The 17,570-nt window shown below is 38.1% G+C and overlaps 1 protein-coding gene across 1 annotated transcript in view; it reads left to right on the top strand.

The window, feature by feature from the left end:
* KLF8 (Kruppel like factor 8) overlaps positions 1 to 17,570 on the top strand; it is a 104,937-nt gene that overhangs the window by 68,575 nt on the left and 18,792 nt on the right. Inside the window, exons 2-5 of the mRNA XM_045833237.1 lie at positions 2,130 to 2,203; positions 10,435 to 11,002; positions 14,296 to 14,398; positions 15,262 to 15,401. Of these exons, the coding sequence (XP_045689193.1) occupies positions 2,132 to 2,203; positions 10,435 to 11,002; positions 14,296 to 14,398; positions 15,262 to 15,401 (883 nt within the window). The 5' untranslated portion in view covers positions 2,130 to 2,131. The remainder of the gene's footprint in view (positions 1 to 2,129; positions 2,204 to 10,434; positions 11,003 to 14,295; positions 14,399 to 15,261; positions 15,402 to 17,570) is intronic.

Below are 17,570 nucleotides of genomic sequence, written 5' to 3'. Positions count from 1 at the left end.
TTGACCTGTTTTGACTCTCTGAGTTTGTGGTGTGAACTTCTGTGGTAGGAGACCTGTGAGATTCAGTGGTACAGTCCCCTTGATCTCCTGAACTTGATGCTCTTGGGATGCCCTTTATGCTGTTTATGTGGGTCTCTGGATGTAATTTGGCTTTGATTGTTGTTGGGTCATTTTTTGGTGGGTCATTCCCTCCAGCTGGTTGACTGAGGGTCACTCCTCCCACCCTGTCTGGTATGCTGTTGTGCAGGTGCTGCCTGAACAAATCCATAAAGCCCAGGGAACAAACCCACCCTTGCAAAAATATCTTCCCCCAGCAATCCCACTATCAACAGCAAATGAACCAGTATTAATAAGGGTATATAAAGATTAAGGCTATTATAAGAAAGGAGAGAAATAAACTATAGTATAAAATCTGGTGACAATATGCACAAACTTGTTTGACAAGAAATGAATGTTAAAAAGCTATGCAGGGAAGAAAATATCAGTAATCATGGGGAAGACCACAGTGGATTTCATCTGAGTAGCCTCTAGTATTTACCACTGTTTTTTTTCTTTCTGGATCCACCTCCAGTGGTGTGAGATCTCTTTCTCCCTTCCCATCTCTATAAATAAATAAATAAATATCGTTTTTTTTTTTTAAGACAGGTTTCCTCCATTACTGAATTTCAATAAATAAAGGAATTTTGGGGGGATTATCTTTTATTTTTTTGTGGTCGTATTATAATTTTATATTCCTGCTAATTGTGCATTTGTTGTATATTAAATGCATTAGGTCTTAATGACTATTGTGAAGCGACTTGTAAATGGACATTTATATAGGTAAATGTATTTGATGTCTAAAGCAATTAACTGATTTATGGACAATGTTTTGAAATGCAACTAGGTCATAATGGGGAAACTAATTGTAATTGACTTGGAGACATTTAGCATGATCTGAAATCTGAACAATTAAATCATAAGCAAGCTTGGATTGACTTGCCTTGTGTTTTCCTCTATAGTGAGTTTAGACTGTAAATAGAGCAAAGGAAATCTGGTTAAAGAGATGCTGGTATGTGCTTCTTGTGGGATTTATTGTGTGATGGTTCAGGGCAGCTGAATTAGGCCACCAAACGTCTTTTTTCCATAGGAGGAAAAGCTGTCTAACAAGGAAATAAAAGACTGCTTATATCAACTCCACCTGGTTTGTATATTTAACAGAGGGAGACAAATATTTCTTTAGAGAGAATTGATGCTGATGTATAAACAAGTTCATTAGGGTGAATATCCATAAAGTAGCATGGGATTCCCTAGAATGAGAGCTAGGCCAGGATGGGGAGCTTTCTGGAAACTATGTAGCTATGTTGACATTTCTGTGCATGTAGGGTGGGTTGGAGTGGTTGGAAGAAACAGATTAACATGCATATAGAATTTGAGGGGAGAGGGCAGCTTATATTATTGGGGGAAAGTCAGGGCTATCTTGATGATCAGAATATATAAATTAAGCCCTGGCTGGCATAGCTCAGTGGATTGAGCGCGGGCTGGGAACCAAAGTGTCCCAGGTTCGATTCCCAGCCAGGGTACATTCCTGGGTTGCAGGCCATAACCCCCAGCAACCGCACATTGATGTCTCTCTCTCTCTCTCTCTCTCTCTCTCTCTCTCTCTCTCTCTCTCTCTCTCTCTCTCTCTCCCCCCTCCCTTCCCTCCCTAAAATAAATAAATAAATAAAATCTTTAAAAAAAAGAAATCTTAAAAAAAAAGAATATGTAAATTAGAATGTTGTCAAAATACTGACTTCTCAGTATCTAGTAAGTCCTGAGAAATAATGTTCATAAAAACACAAAGAACCCTGGCTGGTGTGGCTCAGTGGATTGAGCTCCAGCCTGTGAACCAAAAGGTTACTGATTCGATTCCCCATCAGGGCACACGCCTGGGTTGTGGGCCTGGTCCCCAGTAGGGGGTGAGTGAGAAGCAACCACGCATTGATGATTCTCTCCCTTTCTTTCTTTCTACCTTCCTCTCTCTCTAAAAATAAATAAATAAAATCTTAAAACACACAAACAAGTGTAACCAAGGATAAATGGCATATTGTATGTGTGGATAGTGGGTTAGATCTTATTTTAAAATTGTCTTTCTTTTGTCTTTTTTCCAGATATGGATCAACTCATAAACAACTTGGAAGTCCAACTTAATTCAGAAGGTGGCTCCATGCATGTATTCAAACAGGTCAGTTATCAGGAAAAAGAGATACTAATATTGTACTATAATAGTGTTGAGTACCTCATAATCATTATTGAGCTGAAGGTCATTTTTCTTTCTAACAACATGTTGAGGACTGAGAAAGGGTAAAGAAAGGGAGGTTTCCAAAAAGTACATGAATGCTTGGGTTTCAGATTCAAATAGTAGATCTGGCCTAAAAGAAACAACCTCTGGGATCAAGTCAGTAAGGGCTTGGTATAGAATAGCAATCATTTATCTGGCACTATTTCATATTTCAGGCACTCTGAAGATTAAATGCATTGTCTTATTTAATCTTCACAATAACTCTGTTGGAGAGTGTATTTGTCAGTGTTCTTAAAAAAGCAGAGCCAACAGAATGTGTATATTTCAATATTTCCTTCTCTTGATAGAGAGCTATAGATGTATATCTGTATATTTAAAACAAAATTCTATCATCTATCTATCTATCTATCTACCTATCTATCATCTATCATCAATCTATCATCTATCATTTATTGCATATTTACCTGAAGGGAAAAAGACAGATTGTAAGGAATTGGCTCACATGACTGTAGAGTCCTGGTGAATCCAAAATCTAATGGGTGTTGGGGGTCCTGATTGGTGTGGCTCAGTATGTTGAGCATCCTCCTGTGAACCAAAAAGGTTGCCTGTCTGATTCTTGGTCAGGGCACATGCCTGGGTTGTGGGCCAGGTTCCTGGGTGGGGGCAGGTGAGTGGCAACCAATTGATGTTTCTCTTGTGCATCGATTTTTTTTTCTCCCTCTCTTTCTCCCTCCCTCCCCCCTCTCTAAAAATAAATAAAATATTTTTTAAAAATCTAATGGGTAGGCTGGAAAGCCGAAGCAAAGTTGCAGTTTCAATTCAAGAGCAGTCTGCTGGAAGAATTCTTTCTTGCTTAAAAGAGGTCAGTCTTTATTTATTAAGGCCTTCAAGTGATTGGATGGAGCCAACCCATATTATGAAGCATCATCTGCTTTACTCAAAGTCTGATGCTTTAAATATTAATGTTACCCCAAAATATATCTCAATTAAAATATAAAATTAACCATCACAGATAAGTATTCTTTTGTGGGGGTACAGTGAATTTTATTGATGGCGCCTGACAAGATAAGGCTCCCTAAGCCCCTACCCTCGTCAGGGGGTCTAGGATGGAAACTGGAGGTCAAAATATTCTCAGTGTGTTGGGAGATCGATTTGGGGCAAGGACTTCCCAGCAGCTGAGGGCTTCTCTTCCTGTCACTGGGGCTGATGGTCCAGGGGCTCTTACTCCTTGGAGGCCATGTGGACCATAAGGTCTACCACCCTGTTGCTGTAGACAAATTCATTGTCATACCAGGAAATGAGCTTGACAAAGTGGTCAGTGAGGACAATCACAGTGAGGCCAAGCCCCAACATCGAAGGTGGAGGAGTGGGTGTCACTGTTAAAGTCACAAGAGACAGCCTGGTCATCTGTACAGCCCAGAATGCCCTTGACAGGGCCCTGTGCTGCCTGCTTCACTACCTTCTTGATGTCATTGTATTTGGCAGCTTTCTCCAGGTGACAAGTCAGATCCGCAACCAACTCATTGGGGGTGGGGACATGGAAGGCCATGCCAGTGAGCTTCCCATGCAGCTCAAGGATGACCTGACCCACAGCTTTGGCAGTGCCAGTAGAAGCAGGGATGGTGTTCTGGGTGGCAGTGATGGCGTGGACTGTGGTCATGAATCCCTCCACGATGCCAAAGTTGTCATGGATGACCTTGGCTGGGGGGGTGGGGGTCAAGCAGTTGGTGGTGCAAGAGGCATTGCTGACAATCTTCATGGAGTTGTCATACTTGTAATGGTTCACACCCATCACAAACATGGGGGCATCCACAGAAGGGTCATAAATGATGACCCTGCTGGCTCCACCCTTCAAGTGAGCCCCAGCCTTCTCCAAGGCAATAAAAACACCACAACAGTCAGCAATAGCATCACCTCATTTGCTCTTGGTGGGGTCTTGCTCCTGGAATTTGGAGATGGATGTTCTATTGATGACAAGCTTCCCATTCTCAGCCTTGACTGTGTCTTTGAATTTGCCAAGAGTAGAATCATACTGGAATATGTAGATCATATCGTTGAGGCCAATGAAAGGATCGTTGATGGCGACTGAGGCAGCGGCTGGAAGTCCCACATTTGCATGTGGATAAACCAAGATAAACAACTGGAGAGCAATATAGACCGAGCAACCCAGGGTTCCAGCATGGAAAAAGAAAGCCTCAAAGCCTCTGGCTGTAAAATCCTGTGGGGTTGTGAAGGTGGGAGAAACTCCCAGTCTCATAGGGGAGTTTGTGGGAGATGCCCATGAGGTCCTAGAACATGTACAAGTCCACCCACCTGGGAACCAGCACTAGAAGGGTCCATATTGCTTATAGGTAGCAGGGAAAGTGACTGAATGCCTGCAGAGAGTCCACCAAGTCACATTGTTTCCTTTCTGACCCCTCCTCCACATACAGCATCACAACACAGCAATCTTAGTTGCCCCACCCTGGTGAATACCCCTTAGAATGTAACAGGTGTGCTGAGACAAATAAATATGGCCCAAATGAGAAAACAGATTACAACTATAGAAAAACAACTAAGCAATGAAGAGATAGCTAACCTATCAGATGCAGAATTCAAAACACTAGTAATCATGATACTGAAAGAAATGGTTGAGTATGGTTGCAAAATAGAAGAAAAAGTGAAAGCAATGTAAAGTGAAATGAAGAAAAGTGTACAGGAAACCAACAGTGAAGGGAACGAAACTGGAACTCAAATCAATTATTTAGAACAGAAGGAAGAAATAAACATTCAATGGGAACAGAATAAAGAAACAAGAATTAAAAAAAATGAGGAGAGGCTTACGAACTTCCAGGACAACTTTATTTATTTATTATTTTTTAAATTATTTATTTATTAATTTTAGAGGAGAGAGGAAGGAAGAGAGAGACATTCATTGATTGATTCTCTTATGTGCCCTGACTGGGGATCGAACCTGCAACCTTGGCATATTGGAACAATGGTCTAAGCAACTGAGCTACCCAGGCAGGGCTTCTCAGGACAACTTTAAATGTTCAAACATCCAAATCACAGGGGTGCCAGAAGGAGAAGAGGAACAGCAAGAAATTGAAAACTTATTTGAAAAAAATAATGGAGAACTTCCCCAATCTGGCAAAGGAAATAGACATCCAGGAAGTCCAGGAAGCTCAGAGAGTCCCCAGAGAGTTGAACACAAGGAAGCACACTGCAAGGCATATCATAATTACATTACCCAGGAAAAAAGATAAGGAGAGAATCTGAAAAAGCAGCAAGACAAAAGAAGACAGTTACCTACAAAGGAGTTCCCATAAGACTATCAGCTGATTCCTCAAAAGAAACCTTGCGGGCAAGAAGGGGCTGGAAAGAAGTATTCAAAGTTACGAGAGGCAAAGTTCTACATCCAAGATTACTCTATCCAGCAAAGCTATCATTTAGAATGGGAGGGCAGATAAAGTGCTTCTCAGATAAGGTCAAGTTAAAGGAGTTCATCATCACTAAGCCCTTATTATATGAAATGTTAAAGGGCCTTATCTAAGAAAAAGAAGCTGATCAAAAATATGAACAGTAAAATGACTACAAACTCACAAATATCAACAACTTAACCTAAAAAAAACAAACAAAATAAGCAAACAATTAGATAGGAACAGAATCACAAAAATGGAGATCACATGGAGAGTTATCAGTGGGGTAGGGGAGAATGGGGGAAAATGTACAGGGACTAAGAAGCATAAATGGTAGGTACAAAATAGACAGGGAGAGGTTAAGAATGGTATAGGAAATGGAGAAGCCAAAGAACTCATATGTACAACCCATGGACATGAACTAAGGAGTGGGGAGAATGCTGCTGGGAGGGGGTGCAGGATGGAGGGGAATAAAGGGGAGAAAAATGGAACAACTGTAATAGCATAATCAATAAAATGTACGTAAAAAGTAAAAATACTCAGTGAAATGTTGTCAAGTATGCATAGCTACCTTATTTTTAAATTTCTATATACCTGTATACAGTTCCAAAATGTTTTTTGATGTGTTGTTTACATTTACTAAGGTTCCAGAATTTGAAACACTTTGAAATTGGTTCAACATGTAGAAATTCTGGATAGTAGATGAAAACAATTGTTTTTGTTTCTTGCCATTTCCAAGATACTTTGGTTTTAGTAAAACATAGGTGCTTGTGGTCCATGGCCACAGAACACTCGCCATACCCCAGGGGACAAAGACCCATAGCTTGTATTCTATAGCAATACAATGCTGATAACATTCTACTTCCTGGTTTGGTACATGTGATTTGTTTACATCATGAGGTTGGAGTGTTGGATGGCTCTCTAGCTTAGTACACATATGCTGCTCCCCCTTCTTTGAATTCTTACATCACCATACCATACAGTGAATGAGCACTTGGTTGTCCTCTGCCCTTTGTTCCTATTTTCTGATTATTTCCTGAAAGTACAGTTTTTGGGACCAAGTGTATGAGCAGCTTTAGGGTTCATGTTTTAATACATATGCCCTCCCTCTTCCAATGTATTATTCTTAATATATATTTTGATGTATATTTTTACAGTCTCATTCTCTCTTTCCCCTTCTCTCTTTCATTCCTTACTTTTAAAAGTAATTTGCATTGAGAAATTCACCCCTAAATAATTCAGCATGCATTACCTACAACCAATGACTTTCTCCTACATAACTATACCAACACTATTACAACCAAGAAATTAACAATATCTCTATAATATTAAATACTTGGGTCATTCATTTCTAAAAGGTTCTTAGTGATACCTTTTCCCATGCTGTTCTTTTTGCCTGACATGTGCTTCAATCAGTCTGTCTAATTTACCAAATCTCACACTTTCCTTAGAGTCCAAATTCCAATTTCCTTTCTTCCATAAAATTTTCACTTATAGCACCAACTCTCACTAATCTCTAGTACACATGAGCTCCTGTAATGCTTAATTATCTGTATCAGTCACTCATGTGGCTCTGCTTATTACATGTTCTCTAATTGTCAACTGTTTCATGTAAATATTTCTTCTTTTCACACAGTGGTATTCTATGTTTCCCAAACTTTAATTAGTTAAGTATCACTTTCACAATTTTTGCCTACTTTTTATCTACTATTAGTTATCTACTTTTAAAATATTACTTATCTACTTTTAAAAAATTAGCTCACATAAAAATAAAAAATACCTATATTATTTTGTCTTAAGCAATCTGGAGAATTAGGGTTTGATGTGTGGTATTATTTTCCTAGGGCTACTGCAACAAATTACTACAATTTGAGTAGCTTAAAACAACTGAAATCTATTATCTTACAGTTCTAGAGGAGAAGTCCAAAAATCAAGGTGTTAATGCCATAAACTGGGGATTGAATCTGTTCCTTCCCTCCCAACTACTGGTGGATGTGGTTGTTCTTTGACTTGTGGCATGAGAACCCCAATATCTGCCTGTACCTTCACATCACTTTCTTCTCTGTGTCTCCATGTGTTTGTCCTCTTTGTGCTTCTTTACAGGTAAAGGGATGGAAAGATATATTTCATTCAAAAGAAAATGAAAACAAGTCTGGGGAAGCAATACTTCTGTCAGACAAAATAGACTTCAAAGTAAAGGCTATAACAATAGACAAAGAAGGGCATCATATAATGATAAAGGGATCAATACAACAAGAGGATATAACTCTTGTAAACATCTATGTACCTGATGTAGAAGCAACTAAATATTTTAAGCATATATTGACAGATATAAAGAGGGGGGTGAAAGCATTGTAATAATAGTAGAGGGCTTTAACACTCCATTGACCTCAATGGATAGATCATCCATATAGAAAATCAACAATGAAACAATGATCTTATATCACACATTGGACAAGATGCATGGAATATGTAATTTTTTAATGTTTCATTCTGAAACTGTACACACATTATTTTTAAGTGCACTGGGAATAACATACAGGACAGGCTACAAAACATGTCTCAAATTTAAGAAAATTAAAACAATATCAAAATCAATATTCAGAAATCGAAGGCATTTTTGTACATCAACAATGAAATATCAGAAACAGAAATCAGGAAAAAATCCCATTTCCTATAGCAACAAGAAAAATAACTAGGAATAAACCTAACCAAGGAGGTAAAAGACTTGTACTCAGAAAACTACACAGCACTCAAGAAAGAAATTAAGGAAGACACAAACAAATGGAAGCATGTACCACGTTCATGGATTAGAAGAATTAACATCATCAAAATGTCTATACTACCCAGAACAATTCCTAGATTCAATGCAATCCCTATTAAAATACCAAAGACATATTCCACAGATACAGAAGAAACATTTCAAAAATTTATATGGAACCATAAATGACCCTGAATAGCATCAGGAATTTTGAGAAACAATAACGAAGTAGGAGGGGTCACAATGCCTGACGTCACACTATATTACAAGGCTACTGTAATCATAATAGTCTGGTACTGGTATAAGAACAGCCACATAGATCAATGGAATAGAATAGAGAGCTTAGAAATAAGCCCATGTCTCTATGGTCAATTAATATTTGACATGGGGCAGAGGCATAAAATGGAGTAAAAATAGGCTCTTCAACAAATGGTGTTGGGAGATCTGGACATCCTCATGCAAAAATAAATGAAACTCGACCACCAACTTACATCATACACAAAAATAAACTCAAGATGGATAAAAGAGGTAAATATAAGTCACAACACCATAAAAGTCCTAGAGGAGAACACAGTCAGGAAAATCTCAGCTATGCCATGCAGCAATATTTTCACCGATATGTCCCCTAGAGCAAGGGACATAAACAAAAGGATAAACAAGTGGAGCTGCATCAAAAAAAACAAAAACAAAAACAAAAAACCAAACTCCTGCATGGCTAAAGAAAACATCAGCAGAATGAAAATGGAACCAACCATATGGCAAAATATACTTGCCAATGATACCTCAGACAAGGGTTTGATCTGCAAAATGTGTGAGTGGAGTCATGTGAGTGACTGCACTCCAGGAAGACAAACAATCCAATTTAAAAAATGGGCAAAAGACCTGAACAGACACTTCTCCAAGGAGGACATACAGAGGGCCCAGAGACATATTAAAGGATGGTCAGCATCACTAGCCATCAGAGAGATGCTAATTAAAACCACAATGAGATACCATTTTACACTGGTCAGAATGGCTATCATAAACAAATCAACAAACGAGTGTTGGCAAGGTTATGGAGAAAAGGTAACCCTAGTCCATTGTTGGTGGGAATGCAGACTGGTGAAGTTCCTAGGAATTTATCCATTTCTTCCCGATTGTTAATTTGTTGGCATATAATTGTCCATAGTATTTTCTTATAATCCTTATATTTGCTGTGGGGACAGTGTTGGAAAGAAGGGGAAGGGACTAGACAAAGAATATGTATGAATGACCCATGGACATAGACAACAGTGTGAGAATTGACTGTAGGAGTGGGGAGGTGGGATGGGTGGAGGAGGGCAAATGCAGAAAAACTGAACAACTGTAATAAAATAACAATAAAGTGATTTAAAAATACAGCTGACTGTACTGCATCAATATTTCCTAAGCATATTGTGTGTTGTTAAGTCTCTGCAGACAGAATGTCTTTCTTACCCATTCTCTGCCTAGAGACCTCCCATCAATTCTCTTAGACCAATCTAAAATTCAGTTCCTTCTTGAAGTCTTCTGTGATCCTAGACAGAATAAATCATCCAGTTTTATTATTCTAAAACACCTCTTTTGTATGTCTGCTGCATCACTTATTATGTTATGATTTATAGACTACTCACATAATTATATTATTATAGTTAGTATATTAGTATGCACTTTGTGGCTATACCTTATTCATGTGTGTCCTCACTGGGCTTAGCACAGTATTCATAGTGGATACATAGGAAGTTTTGACTTGAATTAATCTTGCAGAAGTATTGCAAAGATCAAACAAAACAATTTATACCAGTTTTCTGATATATTGTTTAGTTCTGATGCTCAGTAAAGTTTTTCTTCCTTTTCCCTCTTTAGTGTACTCCTGCCTCATTTGTTTCAACTCCGTATATATTCTGTCCATGAGAAGAGAGTGGAGATTTCTTCCTTTCATTGCTTATATGTCTCTTGTTCAGGGCACTAGCACTGACTGTTTTTGCATCTCTCATTTGTTTATTAATTTATTTTAGGTCACTGGCTCTGTTCAGATCAGAGATCCCCCAAAGACAGCAGACCGAGGTAACATGACATCTCTACCAATTCTGGCTGCCAACCCCATGGAGAACCCAGCACTGTTTAATGACATCAAGATTGAGCCCCCAGAAGAACTTCTGGCTAATGATTTCAACATGCCCCAGGTGGAACCAGTAGACCTCTCCTTTCACAAACCCAAGGCTCCTCTCCAGCCTGCCAGCATGCTGCAAGCTCCAGTACGTCCTCCCAAGCCACAGCCTGCTCCTCAGACTCCTGTAGTGTCCACTTCGACATCTGACACAGGCACTTTAGCAAACATCCCTACCGTTCTGACTCCAGGCTCCATTCTGGCTTCCTCTCAGGGCACCTGTGGCCAGCAGATTTTGCATGTGATTCACACCATTCCCTCAGTCAGTCTGCCAAACAAAATGGGTGGCCTGAAAACCATCCCAGTAGTGGTGCAGTCTCTGCCTATGGTGTATACTACTACTTTGCCTGCAGATGGGAGCCCTGCAGCCATTACAGTCCCACTCATTGGAGGAGATGGCAAAAATGCTGGATCAGGTGAGCATCATTGTGGCCCTTTCCTGGGCTTCACCTTCATTCATCTTTTCCCTTTTTGAGTTGTCCTGTCTCCTATCTCTTTTCACCCCCTTCAATTATTCTTGCACACAACTTCAAGCATAATCTTTCATAAACACTATTTTTTATTATGTCTTTTCTTTTTTCTGTTTCTGTTTTGCTTGTTCATTTATTTTTTTTATTTTTGACACTATTACAGATGTCCCCCATTTTCTCCCCTTTATCCTCCTCCACCCAGCTCCCCCCAGCCTTCCCCACAATTGTTTGCAAAAGCATGGATGAACCTGGAGACTATTATGCTAAGCGAAATAATCCAGTCAGAGAAAGACAAATACTATATGATCTCACTTATATGTGGAATCTAATGAACAAATAAACTGGTGAACAAAATGGACCAGAGTCATGTATATATGGAACAGTCTGATAGATCTCAGAGAGGAGAGGGCTAGGAAGGACTGGAAGAGATTTATCATGTCTTTTCAATGTTTAAGAATGTACAGTGGCACTCTTTTGTTTAGCACATGCTTCTCAAACTGTGGTCTGTATATCCTTGAGTAAAATACTATGTATCTTCCTGGAATTTATATGTTATTTGAGAGTAAGTAATTTCAAATATTGTATATTTTAAAAATATGTTTTCATTAAAGAGAAAAATGTAAAATTTGAATTACATTTTAAGATAAAACACAACTTCAAAAATGTTATTAAGCTTACTGAGGCTTGGGATTTTCAAGGAAAGTGCTTTTATTCTCTTATTCTTCTATGCCATTAGAATACTTTGGTGGACAAGTTGAGAATGCTTCTAGCCTAATATACTTAGCCAAACTTAGGTCCTGCCTTTCCTAACAATGTACCTTTTTTCTTCCCTGCAGGTAAAAGTCTTTGAAATATTGTCATTTCCCCTGTGTCACTCTTCATTTAGCATCTATCACCCTCCAGTTTACTTTTTTACTCACCTGTATCACAAGTATATGGGCATTCTTCCTAATCGAATTGTAAATTCCTCAAGGACAAGACTGTATCTTATTTCTCTTTGTGCATATCCAGAGAACCTAACACAATGGTAGATAGTAGTTGTCTTGCAACAAATAATTTGATGAACAAGCTTGAAAATGTGTCCAGGCAGGAGTTCATATGCTTGATCTTTCCTTTTTAATTTTTTAGATAAGGTCAGCATTCAGAAAGTTATAAAGTAAGTCTCCCTTTACCACTATCCCCCAAGCACTCATCTCCCAGATGGAACTATGTCCTCTAGTTTGTAATTGGGAATGATCAAAGAAAAATATATGGCTTCTTGAAGTGTTTCAAGATATTTCGTTTCACCGTATCTGTAGCATTCCAATCAGTTTTGGATGTTAAACCTTAGGAAGGATGTTGAGAAATTGGAGTATAATTAGAGGAGAGAAATTAGGATGGTTTGAGGACTAAAATTCATGTCAATGAGGAGCTGAAAAAGGTTTAGCATGACTACAATGACCAAAGGAGGGAGAGAGATGGGGGTGGAAATGACTTGGAACCAGATTTCAGAATATGTATATGTATATATATGGAGATACGTGTGTGTGTGTGTATACATTTCTCTTTCAGATATCTCTCTTTCTCTCCTTATACACACATATGTACATATGTATACATATGTATATATGTATACATACGTGTGTGTGTGTGTATGGAGAGAGAGAGAGAGATACCTGAAAGAGAAATGCCATGTGATCTCACTTATATATGGAATCTAATGAACAAATAAACTGATGGATAAAATAAGACTAGAGGCATGTACACATGGAACAGTCTGATAGATCTCAGAAAGGAGGGGGCTGGAGTGATTTATCATGTTTATATATATAAACTTCCTAAGAGTTTTTGACCTTTGAAATTCAATACCTTGTGATCATTCCATCACCAAATATATGACACTGGAAAGCAACATACTAACTATCAAGTTGCTGAGATTCTGCTCTTTTGAATGAAAATATCATCATTGACTAGTGGTTAATTTTGGTAATGATAAGTATTCATAAAAATCTTGTTTTTGAGATCTCTTGAGGAGGTTAAAATATGGTTATCAATTCCTGTATAGGTAGAGAGAGAGCCAAACAGAAAAAGAAATGGGAAAATAAAATTCCCTGTGTGAGGTTTTACTGATATCAAGACAGTAGTAGCACCAAGAGAAGATGCTTTGAATTCCCCCATTATGGGGGACATTAACTATCAGTCCACCAGAGCCACTCTAAATAAACGATAAACTTTAAAAGTGTTTTACATAGTTTCAAACTAAGCTAAGACAATTAGCCCAGTGGTCTTCAAAATGGTATGCTTACTCCTTGGGTGAGGGAGGCACACAAAACAACTGGAGCTTAAGAAGAAAGTATCAAAATTCATATTTGTAGTTTCTTGCACCTTACATGTTTATTTTTATAATGTATAAAAATTTTAATACACTAGTACATCTATATCATATACACACATGCAGACATACATATATTGAGATGCATGCTTAAAAATTTTTTTAGTGAATGATGCGCATTCAATGTATGGAGGTGACTGCACTAGCCAGGTCCTTCCCACTCAACCTTATTACTACCCTCAAGTTTCTTCTACATAGATGTCTTGAAACTTTCATTAGATCTTCAAGAGACTACTGACCACAGGATTGAGTTTTGTTAGGTGTCATAAATGTAACTAATTGATAATAAGAGATATTTGAAGGCTTCTCCCAACATAGGGAGAAAGTAAGGATATAACATGTATCAAATACCTACTAGGTACCAGATATGTGTTTCATCTCATTGGCCTGTTTTCATTTAGGAGCACAAAAGCTAAAGGATGTGTTCTTACCTCTGGGGTGAAACTAGTCATTTATGTTAGGATAGCCAGGAAACTATTCAGAGAGCTTGGTTCAACAACACACATTTAACCTGGTCAGGTATACCCCATTCTGGAGGCTAGAGATACAGAGTTGAATCATAACCAGATCCTATCCTAGAGAAACACACTATCCTATCTCACTCACTATCTTAGAGAAGCTTATTCTAGTGGTACAAAAAATGCTCTTTACTATCTCTATCTTTCCCTCAAAGGAATTTGTGTTTCTACCTATGCTAAATACTTCCTCTTCTTCTCTTCCTTTTATACAAATACACTTCTTTCATCTTTGCCTTTTCTTTATTTTTATTTCTGCTACTTCTCATTGTGCCCCAAAGTGGGAATCCTGAAAAATGATAACACAGGCACATATATTTGTAGCCCATATTTCTCCTTTTCTTTGCTTTCAGTGAAAGTTGACCCCACCTCCATGTCTCCACTGGAAATCCCAAGTGATAGTGAAGAAAGTGCAAATGAGAGTGGATCCTTGGCCTTACAGGGACTACAGCAAGAGTGAGTACTTTTGTCTTCAAGTCCGTTTCTATGTATGTATGTGTATGTCTGTGGTACAAGTGGAAGAAATTCTCAGATACAATAGTAAGAATTTAAGGACAACAATGCAGGAAAACTGGTTTCCTAGCAAAGGTATGAGTTTGTGTGCATACATGTACATAGACAGGCATATTATGGCAGAGTTATATTCTAATTACAGATAATCAGTTTCACCATTGAAAATCTTCAAATTCCCTGTAAAGTATAGTTGTGTACTGTTTTTTTTTCTGTAAATTTAAAGCAGCCTTGTCTTCCAATGTTGAAACTAATAGTTGGCTTGTGTTTTATTTTTTGATATTTGTCTCTGCAATTTTATTTTTAAATTATTTTAATTGTATTTTTTAGCAACCATGTTGTATGAAAAATACATTTCTTTTTTTTTAAAGATTTTATTTATTTATTTTTAGAGAGGGAAGGGAGGGAGAGAGAGAGAGAGAGAAACATCAATGTGCGGTTGCTGGGGGTCATGGCCTGCAACTCAGGTGTGTACCCTGACTGGGAAAAATACATTTCTTTAAACACAAGAATGAAACTTATTAGAGTGAAATGCTCACACTATTTGGGAACAGAAACTACCCAAAGAAACATTGCCACCTCCTGGAACCTGCACTAACTGAGCAGAATGGGCTAGTTGAGGGAAATATTTGTACTCTTTCAATTATTTCTTCGTTTAAAGACCTAGTGTTAGAGAATTAAATGTATGTATGAGGTGGCCCCACTGTATGTATGTCCATTTATTTAGTCTTTACTTTAAAATAAATCTTTGGCCCTATTTCTCTCTCTCTCCCTCCTTCCCTCCCTCCCTTCCTTTCTCATTTTCTCAGATCAGCAGCAATGACTCAAATGCAGGGAGAAGAGTCCCTTGACTTGAAGAGAAGACGGATTCACCAATGTGACTTTGCAGGATGCAGCAAAGTATACACCAAAAGCTCTCACCTGAAAGCCCACCGCAGAATCCATACAGGTCTGCACAACTTCACCCCACCCCCAACAACACACACACACACACATACTTGCATGCACAGAGACACAGTCTCTGAGAGATAGGAAGAGAAGAAAGTCTCCAACCAAAGCCTAACCATTTATATTCATGGGTACAAGTCCCATTCATGGCTTTTATTCCTATGTCTTGTTTATACTCTAAAGTAGCTTTTCTAAAACAAACCTATGAATACACTGAGCCTAGTGTCTTCTGATGGTCATCAGAGCTCCACAGGTTTTGAGTATTGAAAAACTCAAAGGCAGATTAGACTAAATGAAATTAAACCAAGCATTTGGAGCTCAGCACCATCCACCAGCCTATAACATACATTTTTTCACATTTGAAGAAAGGTGCACATTTTAAAAATACGTAAAGCAGAACTGGTGGAGATTACATCAAACTGTGGTTGGGGAGCACCTGCCCCATCTGGAGGAGGACTGTATTCAACTCCAAATAAGAATTACCAAATTTCCCAAATTGTAAAGAAAAGCAGAATGTCAAGATTTTTATGTGAAATACCCTAGAATTTTAATGTTTGTATTTAACTAAAAATTTTGTATAACACCATGGACTCAAAGAACCTGCCTGTGTGCCAGATATAGGTTGCCAGTCGTCAGTTTACACCCTCTGCCTGGGAGACTCCTCCTTAAAAATCATCTCCAGCTCAGAATTGAGACTTAGATACCCTGAACAAGAAAAAGAACCCTCTTTTCTTAGAAACATAAACTGTGTTACATTTGTCATGTTAGGATTTATATAGAAGGATCCAAAGTCCTAGTTGTTGTGCCCTGAAGCTATGAACAGGTGACTGATTTCCAGGCTGCATCGTCTGAACATTCCTATGATCCTCTTCTTATTTATTTATGTTCTGTTTGCTTCTCCTTCATGTTGGATTGTAGGGTGGAGTCTTATTCTACTGAATATATATGTATAATTGAAGCTGTGAGATGGAAATAAGCTTGCCTTGTTCTAGTAACTGACAGAAGTCTAAAATACCTACTACATGTTGCGTGCAGTGATTGGTGGTAGAAATATGGAGGTGCAAGAGTGGAAAGGGGAAGAACACTTAAGACACTACTGTAGTGATCCAGACCATAGATAGATAGATAGATAAATAGATAGATAGATAGATAGATGATAGATAATAGATGTTCAGGTTTAAATATATGTATATATATATATATGTATATATATTTAAATATGAATTTTCAATAGGCAAAAGTAGAATAGTTTACTGAACTTTCATGTACCCCTCACCCAACTTCAACAATTATTTTACTATATGTGTATGGCTAATTTGTTTCTTCTACAGCGCTACCCACTCCCCCACTCCACACGATTAACTTGAAGCAAATATCAGGCATCATATTATCTTTGTCATAGATAAATAAGAATATATCTTTAAAAGGCAAAAACATTTAAAAATAAGCATGAAGAGAGTGGCAGGAGACATTTAAAGTACTCAAGGAAGGGAATCTAAAAATTCTGTAATATCAAATTTCCCCAGTTGTCTAAAAGTGTTTTTTAAAGTTTACTCAAGTCAGTATCTTAAAAAGGCTCTTATATTGAACAAGATAGTCAATATGAGAAGGAGCCAACTATACCAAAAGCTTGAAGAAATTGTTATTCTTATCTAGGCAGAGTACAAAAGATATGAGATGGGAATCAGCGTGCTTTGTTCTAATAACTGACAGAAGTCCAGCATTGCTAGGGTGTATTGAGTGCAGTGGTTGGTAGTGGAAGCATTTAAATGCAAGAATGGAAGGGGGAAGACCACTCAAGAGTCCACACCAAGAATGATGAGAGCCTAGCTAAGATGTGGAGAGTGGATGTGGAGAGAAGGAAGTATATTAGTGATTAAGGGAACACTGATTACTCTCATACTTTTGTTTAGGGTGACTGGGTGTATGGAGGTTCTATTTACAGAGATACAACCTCTGTGTTTGCTAATGATCACACAATTAAGTGGGAAAAGTCCCTTGGAATCACACCTTGGTATGCAACCTAAGTATATTTTTCTCTATTGCTGGTACTCCACAGGTTCTTTGGAACTAAGGTAGCTACAGTGCTTCAGTAAGCTATCCCTCAAAAGATAGGGATTTATTTCAAGGGGTCCCAAAGAGTGATATCCTTGTCTCTTGTAGAAATTCT

The sequence above is a fragment of the Phyllostomus hastatus genome, unplaced genomic scaffold (assembly GCF_019186645.2).
Source record: "Phyllostomus hastatus isolate PE091 unplaced genomic scaffold, TTU_PhHast_1.1 phas_contig_10, whole genome shotgun sequence".
NCBI classification, from domain to species: Eukaryota; Metazoa; Chordata; class Mammalia; order Chiroptera; family Phyllostomidae; genus Phyllostomus; species Phyllostomus hastatus.
The sequence above is the reverse complement of the archived record's forward strand: the minus strand, read 5'-3'. Positions and strand labels throughout refer to the sequence as shown.